The following is a 16,867-nucleotide window of genomic DNA, read 5'->3' as shown; positions in this document are numbered from 1 at the left end:
AGCTTTATTATAGTAATTGGATGGTTTAAGGCTATTTTTCCTCTGCAATTTAAGTCTTAGAGTAGTTGTTTTAGGTTCATAGTTTTATATTACAGAAGCTTTGTATTGATCCTTTGCAAGTTTTAGGTTATTTTGTTAAGGATACACCCCCCCCCCCCTACCTTCTCTAAGAAATAGTATAATCAACAGTTCCAGTTTACTAGAATAAATCTTGAGAATTTAAAGGAAGCGTGCAAGAAATCCACAGCTTTAACTGCTGAAAGATTGCCACCAGTTGACTCAATACCCAAAATTTGAAGCATTTAGCTTCAATAACAAAAAAGTTATAGGCATGTTAAAATGACATTTTAGGTCGATGAAAATTTTAAAAGTTTTCCAGCACTCAGCTTCAATAACAAAAAAGTATGATGTAGTGGGTCAACTTGTGGAAGTTAGAGCAGTGTATTTCTTGCAGGCAACCTTTATCAATTTGTAGTGCTTTTCAGAAAATTAAAGGTACATGTCAATAATGGAAACTATCCTTTCTTCTTCTTTTTCTTTTCCTCGTGTGTTTTGGAATGTTGCTCAAATTCTTGTTTACTAAAACAGGTTTTCCAACAAGTTCTACAGGTAACATGGAATAGGGACAAACATTCTGACACAAATAATCCTTATAATAAAGTAACAGGTTTGTTTGTCTGTACCGAGTGATCTCGCTAACCGCTACACCGATCGATAAATTTTAATTAAAAACTTAAAAATAAAAAATGGGGTAAGGGGATGTCAAACCCCCCACTTCCTCCCCTCCTCCACAAAAAAGTTTTAATTTAAAAATAAGTTTTGGGATTTAATTCCTATTACCTCAAGTGCCCCTAGAGGCCTCTAGGGGCGTCGTATCCGCTAGTGTAAAGATAAAGATTTAAGAACTTTTTTAATAAGCATTAATGCCAGTGCTATTTAATTTGTACTTAGTTGTAGTATTACCATCAATGTTAACCGGGGATCTAAAGGGATAAGACAATGGCTGATAAATTAATGTATATCCCCAATGATAACACACAAAATTATTCCTTCTCTAGATTAAAATTAGTGGTAGAAACGTTTTAACACTCAACTTAATAATCAAACCAATCAAAATTCAGTATAAGTCCCCTAAGTTGTTAAGCAAACGAATAAGAAACGTAATTGTAAAACTTTGGGTACTAGTGTCATAAACAGCACAATGTCCCCTCTCGCTCTCTCTCTGATATGCAAGGGTGAACCCTGACCCCATAATCAGAATGGCTATCCCCCTCCCTGCAGAGTATAGCTTCAGATCCATCTTCCATTTCTCCACTTTCTTCATGCTCCTTCATATGCCGATAAAATTTTACCTGGAATAAAATATACCTACTGATGATGACAGACAGAAAATTGGGAAGAGTAGGAAATCAGGGAGCTAAAGAGATAAGACAATAGCCAATAAATTTATGAATATCCCCAATGATAATACACAAAATTTGAAAAGTTTGCACACTGAACTTAATGAAATAAGCAATAAAAATTCAATTAAGTCCTTAAAGTCATTGAGGCAACGAATAGAAAAAAAACGTTACTATAAGACATTGGGGACCATATTGCAAGAAACAGCTCAATATACCTACTAATAATGACAGAGAAATAGGTAGGAAATAGAATTATGTACATTTCTAGAAGAAAAAAAAACTATTAAGCTATGTATTGACAGCAGCTAACGTCCAAATGGCTCGCTGTCAGCTATGAATAAAACAACATAAGATTTTGGGAACCATTGTAAGAAACCCCTCACTGGATACACTGATGATGACAGACAAAGTATTTTTAAAACAGAAAATTGGGAGGGGTAGGTAATAGAATTATGTACATTTCTAGAAGAAACAAATAAACTATTAAGCTATGTATTATAATTTGATGACAGCAGCTAACGTCCAATTGGCTCGCTGTCAGCTATGGATAAAACAATATAAGATTATGACCTTTTTAGTGTGAAAACCGCAAGAAAGTGTACTATTTACTATCATTGTTTACTAAACATGCAATTATGGTCAAACTTGATATTTTGGTCTTAACTCATTTTTATCATTTAAATTTTAGAAAAGTCAATCATGAATTTTACCTATAGGTATAAAGAAAATCTTTTAAATGAACTAGAAATAATAAGCTTACCTTATTAGTTAATGTAACATCACAAATATGACAATTCTGCTCAATTTTATGATTCTGACTTCTGTGCAGAATCAATTTCTTCTTGTCGTCAAATGTTTTATCACATATACCACATGTGTGCACCTTCTTCTTGTCTTGTATCTCTCCTTTCTCTTTATGTTCCTACATTTCAAGAAAAAAGTAATTTTAACAGTTATCTAATGGGATTAGACAATTAGCGATAAATTGATGTACATCCCCAATGATGATACACAAATTACTCTTTCTGTAGATTACAATTAGTGGTTGAACTGTTTGGACACTCTACTAAATGAACCAACCAATCAAAATTCATAAAAGTCGCCGAAGTTGTTAAGCTAACAAATAAGTTACTATAAAACTTTGGGAACTAGTATGATAAACAGCCCGATGTCTTCTTCTTTTAGCCCTGACCCTTCTATCCGTGATCATCAACATCTGTTGCCAGATTCAGAAATCTGGCAGTTTTCACCGGGTTTTTCCACAAATCCTTGGATGTGAGGCTGGTTGGGTTTTGTCGACAGTTGAATAAATGTGATGTTGTGTGGGAACTGTCACAGTTGGGGCATTTATCCACTGTGGAACCAGTCTTATCTATGCGGGCCTTGTAACTATTAAGATAAGTACTGTATCCAGATCTCAGTTGTGCCAGAGTTGATCTGGTGGCTCTGGGGAGGTCGCGTTCAGTTTTACTGATCTCTGGTGGGCGGGCATTTAAGACCTTGTTGGTGGTGCTGCTGATTAGGTCCTTCACGGATTTAGTGTGAATGACTTTCAGCCTGGACTTGTAGTCAGCCTCTGGCAGGTTAGGTCTAGAAATATTCTTGACTTCCTTGCCAAATTTTGACTTTAAGGTTTGTTTCATCTGCCTGGGTGGTGGGGGAGAATTTAGGTCCACCTTGTTCGGGTGTCCCGATTTCTGCGTTGCAAGTAGAAACTGTTTGCTCAACATTTCACAATGTTGGCGCACCTGCATTACCTTAGTTTCTGAGTGAAGGTGGTCAGTGTCTGACATCATGTGACAGCCTGTGGCTACTCTGAGAGCAGTATTCTGTGCTGTCTGGAGGTCTTCCCAGGAGGTTTTACTAAGGGCAGGTGTCCAGATTGGGCAACAGTAGTTGAGTAGGGATTGTCCTGTTGCCTTGTAAGTGTTGACAATGACTTCCTTCTCCTTCCCCCAAGATGTACCAGTCAGGGCTTTGAGGATGTTGTTTCGTGACTGTATGTTGGATTTAAGGTTCTTGGTGTGTTCTCTGAAGGAGAGGAGGCCATCGAAAGTGATCCCAAGGATTTTTGGTTTCTTCACTGTTGGAACTTTCTCTCCAGCAATTTCAACTCCTAGTTCCATACTAACTTCATTGGAGAAGGTTGTAAAAACTGTGGCTGAGGACTTGGATGGAGAGATAAACAAGTTGCGGCTCTTGAACCAGGTGTCCAGGACATTAAGATAAGAGTTGAGCTCTTTGACAATTGGTTCAATTACCGGGCCAGAATTAAGTATGTTGCTGTCATCTGCGTAGGAGACAAGTTTTATGTCCCCTGGAGGTTGCGGCATGGAGGCCATGTAGAGATTAAACAGGACTGGAGACAGGACGCCACCTTGCGGTACACCCTGTTTTACCTTCCTATATTTGCATCTAGAGTTTCTAAACACAACATAGGTCTGCCTGCCTCTGAGATATGCACATAGAAACCTCTTGATGTAGTCGTTGAGATGGAGCTGGTTTATATCATCAAGAAGGAGCTGGTGGTCAACTGTGTCAAATGCCCTGGACAGGTCTATGGCAACTGACACGGTTCTATGTGATGGTTTCTTCCTGTTTAGTCCTTTATGTACGTGGTCTATGATGGAATATAGAGCAGTACATGTGGATCTTCCTTTCCTGAAACCATGTTGGTGGTCGGCAAGTTGGACGGCCTCCGTGACATATGGGAGGAGCAGAGCTTCAAGGATCTTGATGGCTGGAGACAGTAGTGATACTGGTCTGTAGCTCGGTCCGAGGTTGGATTGTTTGCCAGGTTTCAGTAGAGGAATGATCTTGGCCGTTTTCCAGATGCTTGGGATGATTGAATCTTTCATGCATTTGTTAAAAATCTCGGTAAGAAAATTGATGGCATTCGGTCCAAGATGTTTTAAGGTGACAGGTGAAAGATCATCCGGGCCAAGAGCTTTAGAATTCTTGGCCTTCTTGATTGCTGCTAACGTCTGCTCTGGAGTGAAGATAATCTGTTGATGTTTAGATTTCTTTTTCAGGGATCTTAAAGTTCGTCGCAGAGCTTGGTTAGGTTTCTTCTTGGATTCTGGTGTATATTGCCTGTTAAATTGGTCAGCAATCTTCTTAGCGTGGGAATAGATTTTATTGTTGAAGCTAATACCTTGGTTGCTGGGTTGTTGAGGCTGGTTGCCAAGACTCTTGATGGTCGTCCAGAGTTTCTTGGAACCGGGCTGACAAGTGGAAAGGTGTTCAATCCATTTCTTTTTACGGTGTTCGTTTATTGTCTTGTTGATTTGTTTGTTTAAATCAGACAATCTGTTGTCAGCTGGATTAGCTTTCTTGATTTCATCACGCTGGTTTATAAGTCTAGCAGCTTCTGTAGGTAGGGCATTAAATGTCTGAGGGATTCTGCCTGCAGGAATGTATTTTTTGGAAGCTTTTTGGAGGGTTTTGCGGAAGAATTTTTCAGCTTTGTGGACATCTCTGACTGGTCTTGCTTTAGAGAAAATGCTTTCAGTGAAGGAGGTGAATTTAGGCCAGTCAGCTTTGGAGAAATTTATGAAGGTTTGGTGTTTGGAGTTAGATTTAGTAAGTTCAGCTGTCAGACTTATAGTGATGGGCTGGTGGTCGGAGCTCATCTTGTTCTCGACTTTCCAATTTGTAACAGGAATAAGATTAGAAGAAGCTATGCTTACATCAGGAGCAGTTGATGCTGTACTGGTGACTCTGGTGGGCATATCAAGATTTATGATGGCAGCGTCTTGATTGGATACAGCGTCAGCCAGTTCTTCCCCTCTAGTGTCGTTGGTGGCGTCAGAATGCCAAATAATGTTATGGGCATTCATATCTCCAAGAATATAGTAGGAGTCACCAAGGCCTGTGAAAAGGTCGTTGAGAGGGGGGGCGTAGCCGCTTGCGCAGCTACTTTGTGGAGGAATGTACACATTTCTAATGTAGAGTGGTGAGTCCTTGCTTGGTATGGAGATGGTCATAGATTCCAAGTGTGGGTCTTGGGCAAGTCTCGCAGGTGTTTTCTCAAGGTTAAAACTAACTTCTTTGTGAATTAAGAAAGCTAGCCCTCCTCCTTTGTCTCTACCACGATCTTGTCTAACAAATGTGTAGTTGGGTGTTTTCCTCTCTTTTGAAAGACGTGTAAGCTTCGTTTCTTGTATTGCAGCGATGAGGATCTTGCTATTCTCCATATGGTGAAGAAGTTCATCGAGTTTATTCTGGATGCCATTTATATTCCATTGCAATACTTGAGTGTTGTATCCTCTGTTGGGGAGTATGTTGGGGCGGGGGTTGGGGGGGGAAGAAGGGGGGCGGGGGGGATTCCGCCTATTTGGGGGTTTTTGAGATCTTTTAGGGGGTGAAAATTTTGGGGGTGAAGATTTTGGGGGTGAAGATTTTGGGGGTGAAAGTTTAGGGGGAGGGGGTGAGGATTTGGTGTGGGTGAATCCTGTGCAGCATGGTCCAGTCCAGGTCTTGTATTTTCTCCGTTCATTTGATGATTTAAGGCCGGAGCATTTGACATGGAGCCATTTTAAGCAGATGGAACATTCGACAGAAACTGGTGAAAGTTGTTTGTTGCATAGTGAGCAGAACCAAGTAGGACCTGGGTTTTGTTCAATGCCAGCTCTGATTAATAGGAGCCGAATAAGACATGCTGGTGTTGTCCTATTCTTTGTCAACCAAATTAAAAACTCTGTTTAGCTGAGGAATGTGCCTCATTGTCGGATTTAGTGAAAAACCGGTTTTGATGTTGATGATCTCTCTTGAAGGGTGGGAGATTGTGTGCGTTGGTTCTTGGCTCTGCTGCTGCTGCTGATGGTGTTGCTGCTGTAGTAGAGGTGGATGCACGGCGTAGACATGACCAACATAGCATCCAGCCCGATGTCCCCTTCCTACCTTGTTCTAGGTACATATACCTAGGTATGTAAGTTTCAACATTTTTTTACTTATATAACGGTATGACCTTTCTTATAGCCCTATTTATAACCTTCTCAAACACTAATTATTTTATTCATCACTTTTTATCCTTGCCTTAATATGTTGATAAAACTTAATTTTATTGATGAAAATTTCTTCACAGATTTGACACTTTTGTTCAACTTTGTGAAATTTACTTCTGTGCTGGATAAGTTGACTCTTGGTATTGAAACTTTTGTTACATTTCTCACATTTGGATGGCTCCAATTTCTTTGGCCTAAAACATTAAATAATTTTGTCGGTTTAAAACCAGTTTTTGGTCATAGGAATTTATTAGTTATGATTCATTTAAAAACTAGCGGCTACGTCCCTAGAGGCCTCTAGTGGCACTTTAAATATGCGTTGAACTATCTGTTTAAAATTGAGAACGTAAAGAAAAATTTAGATGTTTTATTATTTCTCTTGGGAGGGTGGTGGTACCCTCCCCCAAAATAGTTAAAAACCTTCCCGGGACCTTTCTGAATCTACCATGTTAAGGAGAACCCGATCGGTTCAGCGGTTAGCGAGATCCTTCGGTACAGACACACAGACAAACAAACAGACAAACATCCTGTTACTTTAGTATAAGGATAATTAGGCAGCAAATTACTATGAACCGATTACCTAATCAGACAATATTGTGTATAGTGTATACTATAATATTTTTTTTTATTATTTATCCACTTATCTACTTGTTGATAATCCTTATAATAAAGTAAAAGGATCTCTGTCTGTGTGTGTGTGTACCAAAGGATTTCACTGACCACTGAACCGTTATGGTTCTCTTTTAGCTTCTTATGGTTCCTGAGAAAGTTTATAACGATTTTGGAAGGGTACAACACCCTCCCAAGAGAAATATCCTCTAGAAAAAAAATGAGCCCCCAAAATTTTCTTTAACTTTTTCTTTTCTAAACTACAATTGAATGTTGGGGGGATTAACTTAAGAGGCCTCTAGGGGAGTAGCCGCCGGTATAATATAAAGGTATAATTGAATTCTGTTGTAATCAAACATTACCTAAAGAATCAACAACAAAAGTTTAACAAATGATACCTATGGTTTCTCTTATGATAGTAAAATTTCAGGGAAGTTGTAAAAGATTTATTACATACATCACAATGAAATGTTCCACTTTCTCCATTATTAATAGCACCATCCTCTCCATTTTCATCAACTAATCCATCTTCAGGGACAAAATCCTCGTCATCTAGGTCATCAATGTCAGCCTTTTCCTGTACATTTGACTTTTCACACAGGAATCTAAAAGGATAAGACAATGGCCGATAATTAAATATAAATCTCCAATGATAATATACAAAATTACCCATTCTGTAGATTACAATTAGTGGTTGAAACATTAAGATACTTAACTTAATGAACCAACCAATCAAAATTCAATAAAATACCTTAAAGTTGTTAAGCCAACAGAAAACTTTATTACCTATTAAACTTTGTGGACTAGTGTAATAAATAGCCAAATTTCCCTTCCCCCCCCTACTTTATCTCAATCACGTGCATGATATAGCAAAAAAATATTTTGTTTTCCATCAATCATTGCCTTAAAATTATTTTTCTAATTAAATCATTTTTTAAACTGTGTTTTAACTTGGCAATCTGCCTTTTCATTAAGTTCTTTTTAAAACTAAAAAATTAAAATATCAATTAGGAATGTAATTTTTATTTAATATTCATTAATAAGTCAAATGTTCCTTTGATTCAAGAATTTCATCAGGCTGAAGAACAAATTCCTCTTTAATCTCTGTATTTACCTAATAACAAAGTATAGGTATTAAGATCTATTAATTTAGCCAATAAATGATTTGAAGGACAATACTTTATTTAAATAACTAGCGGCTTCGCCCCTAGCCTCTAGGGGCTTTGCCCCAAGAGGTGATAAAAAAAATTAAGGCGAAATTCGTTAAAGGACCAAGCAAAAAAAAAAAAAAAAAAAATGGGGGGGGGGGATTTTTTGTTTTTGGGGGGTTTGGGGTGTCCCACCCCCCAAGAAAATAGCTTAAAACCACCACAGGACCAATAGGTATATACCCTGAAGAGTAGAATCCGATCGGTTCAGTGGTTACCGAGATCTTAAGGGACAGACAGACAGACGGACAGACGGACAGACAGACATCGTTCTACTTTGTATTATAGATGTATCTAAGTCTAAAATAAGATTAAGGATGAAATACGAAAAGCAAGAAATACACAGTAATAATACTTGATTTCAAAATATGTAAAATTATTTAATAATTATCCTTTACATTTAAACTTTTATAAAAGTAACAGGACGTCTCTGTGAGTGTGTGTCTGTCTGTGACCGCTAAACCGTTCTCCTTTACAATGTAGCTTCTCATAGATCCTGAGAATGTTTTTAACTATTTCACCATCCCAACAATATCGCCTCAAGAAAAAATGACAACCCCCCAAATTTTGTTACTTTTTCTCTTGAAATTTAAATTTAGGGAGTGGGGTGGGCGAATTTTTACATCCCTCCTTTAGTGCCCCTAGAGGCCTTTTAGTAGCGTTTCCGCTAGTTTATGTATATTTGAATCGTTGATCAAATAGAATGGACAATGACAATCATATAGACTACCCCCCCCCCCCACCCATTTCTAAAAATATTAAACCACCACAAAAAAGGAGGATGTGCTTAAGGACCATTTGGGCAGGAGGGGGGGTTTACTCGAGAACCCTTAGAGCTAGAGGGAGCTAATTTTGGATTTAAGCTTCTATGGGGCCAAAGTTACTTTTAAAATTATCGTCGACCCCCCAAAATTTTTTTTATTGCATTTCTCGCCGAATTAGGCAATTTGGAATCATTTGAGACCATGTTATTTTTTTCAAAAATTTTTCGCCTTACAAGCAACCCTGCGGGGGGACTTAGTCATTTTTTTCAAATTCTCGTTTATGAAGGTATATCTTAAATACAGTATGCTACTCTCTTAGTTTTAAAGATAGTTGGATGAAATCTTTTTGATTGTGTCACTAATTACCCCAAGTTTTGGTATCTTTAAAAAAAAACGGCGGCGGGACCGCCGCTCCCGCCGTCCGCCGCCGTTTTCCGCCGCCACCAAAAAAGAAATTTTTATTGCATTTCTCGCCGAATTAGGCAATTTGGAATCATTTGAGACCATGTTATTTTTTCAAAAAATTTTCCCCTAACAAGCAACCCTGCGGGGGGGACATTTTTTTCAAATTCTCGTTTATGAAGGTATATCTTAAATACAGTATGCTACTCTCTTAGTTTTAGAGATAATTGGATGAAATCTTTTGGGCTGGGTCACTAATTACCCCAACTATTGGTATCTTTAAAAAAAACGGCGGCGGGACCGCCGCTCCCGCCGCCTCCAAAAAATTTTTTTTATTATATTTCTCGCCGAATTAGGCAATTTGGAATCATTTGAGTTCATGTTTTTTTTTTCAAAAATTTTTCCCCTTACAACCAACCCTGCGGGGGGGACATTTTTTTCAAATTCTCGTTTATAAAGGTATATCTTAAATACAGTATGCTACTCCCTTAGTTTTAGAGATAATTGGATGAAATCTTTTTGATTGTGTCACTTATTACCCCAAGTTTTGGTATCTTTAAAAAAAAAACGGCGGCGGGACCGCCGCTCCCGCCGTCCGCCGCCGTTTTCCGTTTTGAAAAAAATAACATGGTCTCAAATGATTCCTAATTGCCCAATTCGGCAAGAAATGCAATAAAAAAAATTTTTTTGGTGGCGGACGGCGGGAGCGGCGGTCCCGCCGCCGTTTTTTTTTTTTTTAAAGATACCCAAACTTGAAGTAAGGGGGGGGGGAAGTTTGTACAGTTATAGGAAATGAAATTCAGTGTAAAAGTTTGGGAGGGCCGTGTGTGCTTGTTTTTATAGTTATCAACCTAATTCTTTTTGTAAAGTCTCTTATATGACTGGATGTACACATAAAACTTTGAAAATTGAATTTCGGCACTTTCCTTCTTGGGGCTTGTGGAGCACAAAAACCCCTCAAACGCTAAAAATATGAGTTCTGAGCTTATTTTTAAAGATATCAACCTGATTCTTTTAAAATAATACTTTTTTAACATAACTGAATCAACGAACCATTACAGATTTCATTTTGGGACTTTCCTTCTTGGGGTTTGTGGAGCACAAAAACCCCCCAAACACTAAAAATATGAGTTCTAAGCTTATTTTAAAATATGTCAACCTGATTTTTAAAATAATACTTTTTTAACATAACCTAATCAACAAACCATTACAGATTTCATTTGGGACTTTCCTTCTAGGGGCTTGTGGAGTAAAAGACCCCCAAAACACTAAAAATAAGAGTTCTAAGCTTATTTTTAAAGATATCAACCTGATTTTTTTAATAATACTTTTTTAACATAACCGAATCAACAAACCATTACAGATTTAATTTTGGGACTTTCCTTCTAGGGGCTTGTGGAGCAAAAGATCCCAAAACCACTAAAAATATGAGTTCTGAGCTTATTTTAAAGATGTCAACCTGATTTTTTTTAAAGAAAACTTTCCTAACATAACTGAATTAAGGAACCATTACAGATTTCATTTTTTACTTTCCTTTTAGGGTCTAGTGGAGCAAAAGACCCCAGAAAACACTAAAAATATGAGTTATGAGCTTATTTTTAAAGATATCAACCTGATTTTTTAAAATAATACTTTTTTAACATAACCGAATCAACGAACCATTACATTTTGGGACTTTCATTCTTGTGATTTGTGGAGCAAAAGACCCCCCAAAACACTAAAAGTATGAGTTTTGAGCTTATTTTTAAATATATTAACCTGATTTTTTTAAAATAATACTTTTTGGGGGTCTTTTGCCCCACTAGCTTCTAGAAGGATAGTCCCTAAATGAAATCTATAAAAGTTACCAACTTTGGTTATGTTAAAAAAGTGTTCTTAAAAGAAATCAGGTTGATATCTTTAAAAATAAGGTCAGAACTAATAATTTTAGTGTTTTGTGGTTCTTTTGCTCCAGAAGCCCCTAGAAGGAAAGTCCCATTTTTAGTGTTTTAGGGGTCTTTTGCTCCTGTAGACCCTAGAAGGAAAGTCTGAAAATGAAATCTGTAATGGTTTCTTAGTTTGGTTATGTTAAAGAAGTATTATTTTTAAAAAATCAGGTTGATGACTTTAAAATTAAGCTCAGAACTATTTTTAGTGTTTTGTGGTTCTTTTGCTCCAAAAGCCCCTAGAAGGAGAGTCCCAAAATGAAATCTGTAATGGTTCTCTAGTTTGGTTTATGTTCAAAAAGATTCCTTTAAAAATCAGGTTGATATCTTTAAAAATAAGCTCAGAACTCATATTTTTAGTGTTTTTGGGGGTCTTTTGCTTCACAAGCCCTTAGAAGGAAAGTCCTAAAATTAAATCTGTAATGGTTCCTTAGTTTGGTTAAGTTAAAAAAGTTTCCATAAAAAAAATCAGGTTGATATCTTTAAAAATAAGATCAGAACTCATATTTTTAGTGTTTTTGGGAGTCTTTTGCTCCACAAGCCCCTAGAAGGAAAGTCCCAAAATGAAATCTATAATGGTTCGTTGATTCAGTTATGTTAAAAAAGTATTATTTTAAACAAATCAGGTTGGTATCTTAAAAAATAAGCTCAGAACTCATACTTTTAGTGTTTGGGGGGTTTTTGTGCTCCACAAGCCCTAAGAAGGAAAGTCCCAAAATGAAATCTGTAATGGTTCGTTGATTCAGTTATATTAAAAAAGTATCATTTCAAAAATATCAGGTTGATATCTTTACAAATAAGGTCAGAATGCATATTTTTAGTTTTTGGGGGTCTTTTGCTCCACAAGCTCCTAGAAGGAAAGTCCCAAAATGAAATCTGTAATGGTTCGTTGATTCAGTTATGTTAAAAAAGTATTATTTAAAAAAAATCAGGTTGATATCTTTAAAAATAAGCTCAGAACTCATATTTTTAGCATTTGGGGGGTTTTTGTGCTCCACAAGCCCCCAGAAGGAAAGTGCGGAAATTCAATTTTCAAAGTTTTATGTGTACATCCAGTCATATAGGAGAGCCTACAAAAAGAATTAGGTTGATAACTATAAAAACAAGCCCACACGGCCCTCCCAAACTTTTATACTGAATTTCATTTCCTATAACTGTACTGTACAAACTTCCCCCCCCCCCTTAGTGACACAATCAAAAAGATTTCATCCAATTATCTCTAAAACTAAGAGAGTAGCATACTGTATTTAAGATATACCTTCATGAACGAGAATTTGAAAAAAATGACTAAGTCCCCCCCGCAGGGTTGCTTGTTAGGGGAAAAATTTTTGAAAAAATAACATGGTCTCAAATGATTCCTAATTCGGCGAGAAATGCAATAAAAAATTTATTTTTTGGTGGCGGCGGAAAACGGCGGCGGACGGCGGGAGCGGCGGTCCCGCCGCCGTTTTTTTTAAAGATACCAAAACTTGGAGTAATTAGTGACACAATCAAAAAGATTTCATCCAATTATCTTTAAAACTAAGAGAGTAGCATACTGTATTTAAGATATACCTTCATAAACGAGAATTTGAAAAAAATGACTAAGTCCCCCCCGCAGGGTTGCAACTGTACAAACTCCCCCCCCCCCCCCTTAGTGACACAATCAAAAAGATTTCATCCAATTATCTCTAAAACTAAGAGAGTAGCATACTGTATTTAAGATATACCTTCATGAACGAGAATTTGAAAAAAGTCCCCCCCGCAGGGTTGCTTGTAAGGCGAAAAATTTTTGAAAAAAATAACATGGTCTCAAATGATTCCAAATTGCCTAATTCGGCGAGAAATGCAATAAAAAAAATTGGGGGGTCGACGATAATTTTAAAAGTAACTTTGGCCTATAGAAGCTTAAATCCAAAATTAGCTCCCTCTAGCTCTAAGGGTTCTCGAGTAAACCCCCCCCCCCCCCCTGCCCAAATGGTCCTTAAGCACATCCTCCTTAAATGCCAAATATAATTCGGGAAAATATTAATTTATCACCAATTATCATATTCCCAAATCCATTGACTTGCCTCAAAATCAATGTCAGGAATAAAATTTTCTTCTTCTTTAGAAATTTTGTTGTTCTTCTCGACAAGAACTGGTAGATATTGAAATATTTCTTTTTGCAAATCTTTAAGGGTAACATTTCCTACGACACGTTCACCAAAAGCCTTCTTAACTTGTCTTGGCAGGCGGGTGTCAATCTTTTCAAGGCACCACAAAACAATAATTTCTTCGAAGGTTGGGGATAATATCTCATCCATACTTAGCTCCAGAGATCTTAAGGGATAAGAAAATGGACAATAAATTGATGTATATACCCATTGATGATAAATGAATTTGCCCCTTCTGTAGGTTGAAAAATTTGGACACTCAACATTATGAATTAGCTACCTATTCAAAAGTCCCCAGAATTTTTAATAAGAAAACATGATTAATAAACTTTGGGTACTAGTGTAATTAAGAGTCCAATGTCCTCTCCCTCCCTGTTTAGTTCTCTATCTGTACTGTAGAAATCAATATTGTCTCCTTGCTTTCTTAAATTGTTGCATACCACAGATCTATATGCATCAGATTGAAGGATAAGTAAATCAGGGATATAAAGGGATAATACAATGGCTGATAAATTGATGTAGATCCCCAATGATGATGCACAAAATTATCCCCTCTTTAGAATGCAATTAGTAGTTGAAACGTTTGGACATCCAATCAAATTCATTTAAAGACCCCAAAGATGCTGAGCCAACGAATAAGAAACGTTATTATAAAACTTTGGAACTAGTGTCATAAACAGCTCAAAGTCCCCTCCCTGTAAGTAAATACGTAATTTTTCTATATTGCTTTCTTAATTTTTTATTTCACAACAAGGACTTTATAAAAAAAACATTTCTCTGTAATGCTAGCCAAATGCTTAAGGAATAAATATGAAAAGAACAAGGATACCAACATCTATATAAGCGAAGTTCTGAAACCACAAACGAACATTAAAACCTTTAGAGTGTCAGAACTGAATAAGCAGAATATAAATGAATAAGTCTCTTGATAGAGATCCTACAAATTCTAAATTGTACTTGACAGTTATAGGAATCATCAAGCAAAGTTTTACAATTCTTAAATGTCTAAATTAACTAAAAGAGCTAACCGTTACGGAAAGACCGACCCTAATTATAGAAAACCTTCGCCTTTAAAACGATATGGGTAATAAAATCTTTTTTACATAAATGAAAAGAATTTAATAACCTATTTTGGTTTTAAAAAATCATGTTTTAAGTATAACTAACCAAACTGAAAGCCATTGAACACTTCATTAAATGCTACGGTGAAAATTTACTTGGATCTTTTCTTAAATTTTGAAGTGATTTTCTACACGATTTTAGGCTAATTTACTTATCCACCAATCCTTGCCTGAATTTAACATAAAAGGTATTAAAATCTTCCTTTCCAGAGTATTGAACATCACTAACATCAAAAATGCTTGGTTTTCGTTTTAATCCATGAAAATCCAGCAAAATGTCAATAATCATATCAAAACTTGTACTGCAAGTTGTGACTGCATTATGAACCAGGCTACTCGTCAGGTCACAAATACTTTTCAGGAAGGAGGTCAGTTGAGCATTTCTTTTTACAATAAGGTTGTCAGTTGTAGTAGAGTTATTTGCCATGTCAGTTTCAGTATGAATATCATTGTCAGTTTTGTTTGTTAAATTTTCCGGATCGTCAGGGTGAATGGTAGGTATTCGAGTTTTTCCTGTTAGAAATTAATAGATTTTAATTTGCCTTGAATGCAGGAATAAGGTATAGCCAATCAGCGAAATAAATTTAAAATAATAATGGGGGGCAGATCAAAAAATCGTCTTTAATACAATTCTTTGCTCCCTATGAATCACGAAATCTTTCCAACTATTTTTTTCGAATTATTTCAGTTGCTGGTTACAGCAGTGGGTTTCGTTGTATTTTCACAATAGCTTTTGAGTTATTTTAGTTTAGTTAAATGTTAATGATTGACACGCAGGGTTAGAGCTCCCCGCAAAGGCTAAAAATAGGAGAAAAGCAACTGTGAAAATACGACGAAACCAGCTATTTCCTTTTCTTTCCATGATAAAAAAATAAAAATACAAACAAACAATAGAAAATCTATTTTCCTTTAGATTCTGCTATGGGCAGCCATGTTGAATATAATCCACCAGGCAGAAATAGATCAGAGCTTTCCTGTAAATCATTTGCATTCATAATAATTTTTTTAGTACAGGCATATCGTTTATGTTTACTTATGAAGCTTTAAGGACAAAGTAATAAATAGGTGCTTTCGCACCATGTATCTTGTTAAGCACTGACAACCCCTTCTTATTTTTGAAATAAACTGAAAAAAGGGAGAAGGGGTAGGTTTTAGTTTGTCTAATACTTTACAGGTTAGATTGATTTAGGTTTTATTGGGTACTTACTGGGTAACCCCTCAAGGTTAGAGTCTTTAGAAAAAATACACCCATATAACCATTAGATAACAAAACAACAGTTGAACGTTTCTTTTCTATAATAAAAGTAAAATCTGCCTATTTGGGCCTAGACATAAACAGTTTTCCACGAATATTAAAATAAAAAAAAACATAAAATTAATGACAGTTTTGTTAGTCCGGGCTATCCTCTCCTCGGGGCTAATAAAACTGATTTTAATTCTATAAATTTTCATTTTAATAACAGCCTGAAAGCTTTCTATAATACAATTTGATAAATGATTATTCTGTTTAGTATAATCTCACGCCTGCGGAATAAAACCTAAGGACGCGTTACAATTCCTATTCATTAAACAAGGAAAAGAATTAGCATGAACTGTGCCTGATTGTAAAGATAGGCGCAGACTTGATCCTTCCACCCATCAAACTGTTGTCTTGTATTGCCACTAATGGCCAATGGTTTGGGTGGTCCTGCTGTCTCAAGGCCTGGCTTGTCCAACTCTTCCTCTACCATCACTAAAAAGTAATAATCAGGGATCTAAAAGGATAAGACAAAGGCTAATAAATTGATGTAGATTCCCAATGGTGATACAAAAATTAGTGGTTGAAACGTAAGGACACCCAACTTAATGAACCAACCAATTAAAATTTAATAAAAGTCCCCAAAGATATTAAGCCAACGAGTAAGAAAATGTTTTTATAACACTTTGGAGACTAATATAATTAACAGCCCAATATCCTCTCCCTCTCTGTCCCTACCTCCTTGAGTCTATCCCTATTGTTTACACAAATCTGACCAAACCACTTCTCCACTTTACATTCAAATTGCAATCATAAGACTGCTTTAATACCTGTCCTTTTTGTGAACTTTTATAAAATATTTACTTTTTGTTCAATCAATAATTTTACAACTAAATATGTTAAGAAAAATAACTTTAAATCAAAAGTTATATTTACCTTCCATTTTCCTAAAATTGGTCATAAAAAATATGAACTATGCATTTTTTTTACTGAAACAATACAAAATGATAATTAGTGTGAATTAAAATAGATTATTAAATATTAAATACAGTGTAAA

General features: G+C 36.2%; 2 protein-coding genes across 3 annotated transcripts in view; one reads left to right on the top strand and one right to left on the bottom strand.

Annotated features, from left to right (window-relative positions):
• The window catches only part of LOC145318660 (uncharacterized), a 40,803-nt gene extending 24,002 nt beyond the window's left edge, over nucleotides 1-16,801 (bottom strand). The window contains exons 1-12 of the mRNA XM_080160093.1: nucleotides 16,747-16,801; nucleotides 16,167-16,305; nucleotides 15,483-15,542; nucleotides 14,744-15,088; nucleotides 13,827-13,899; nucleotides 13,369-13,620; nucleotides 8,075-8,132; nucleotides 7,417-7,597; nucleotides 6,441-6,603; nucleotides 2,164-2,325; nucleotides 1,282-1,352; nucleotides 523-609 (exon numbers count right to left, since the gene is read on the bottom strand). Of these exons, the coding sequence (XP_080016219.1) occupies nucleotides 523-609; nucleotides 1,282-1,352; nucleotides 2,164-2,325; nucleotides 6,441-6,603; nucleotides 7,417-7,597; nucleotides 8,075-8,132; nucleotides 13,369-13,620; nucleotides 13,827-13,899; nucleotides 14,744-15,088; nucleotides 15,483-15,542; nucleotides 16,167-16,305; nucleotides 16,747-16,771 (1,616 nt within the window). The 5' untranslated portion in view covers nucleotides 16,772-16,801. The remainder of the gene's footprint in view (nucleotides 1-522; nucleotides 610-1,281; nucleotides 1,353-2,163; nucleotides 2,326-6,440; nucleotides 6,604-7,416; nucleotides 7,598-8,074; nucleotides 8,133-13,368; nucleotides 13,621-13,826; nucleotides 13,900-14,743; nucleotides 15,089-15,482; nucleotides 15,543-16,166; nucleotides 16,306-16,746) is intronic.
• The window catches only part of ais (DExD-box helicase 52), a 138,965-nt gene that overhangs the window by 20,768 nt on the left and 101,330 nt on the right, over nucleotides 1-16,867 (top strand). The window lies entirely within an intron of this gene.

Source organism: Acartia tonsa, chromosome 5 (genome assembly GCF_053477335.1).
Source record: "Acartia tonsa isolate MP-2025a chromosome 5, ASM5347733v1, whole genome shotgun sequence".
Taxonomy (NCBI): Eukaryota; Metazoa; Arthropoda; class Copepoda; order Calanoida; family Acartiidae; genus Acartia; species Acartia tonsa.
Note: the sequence above shows the minus strand (reverse complement) of the source record. Positions and strands in the feature narration are given on the sequence as shown.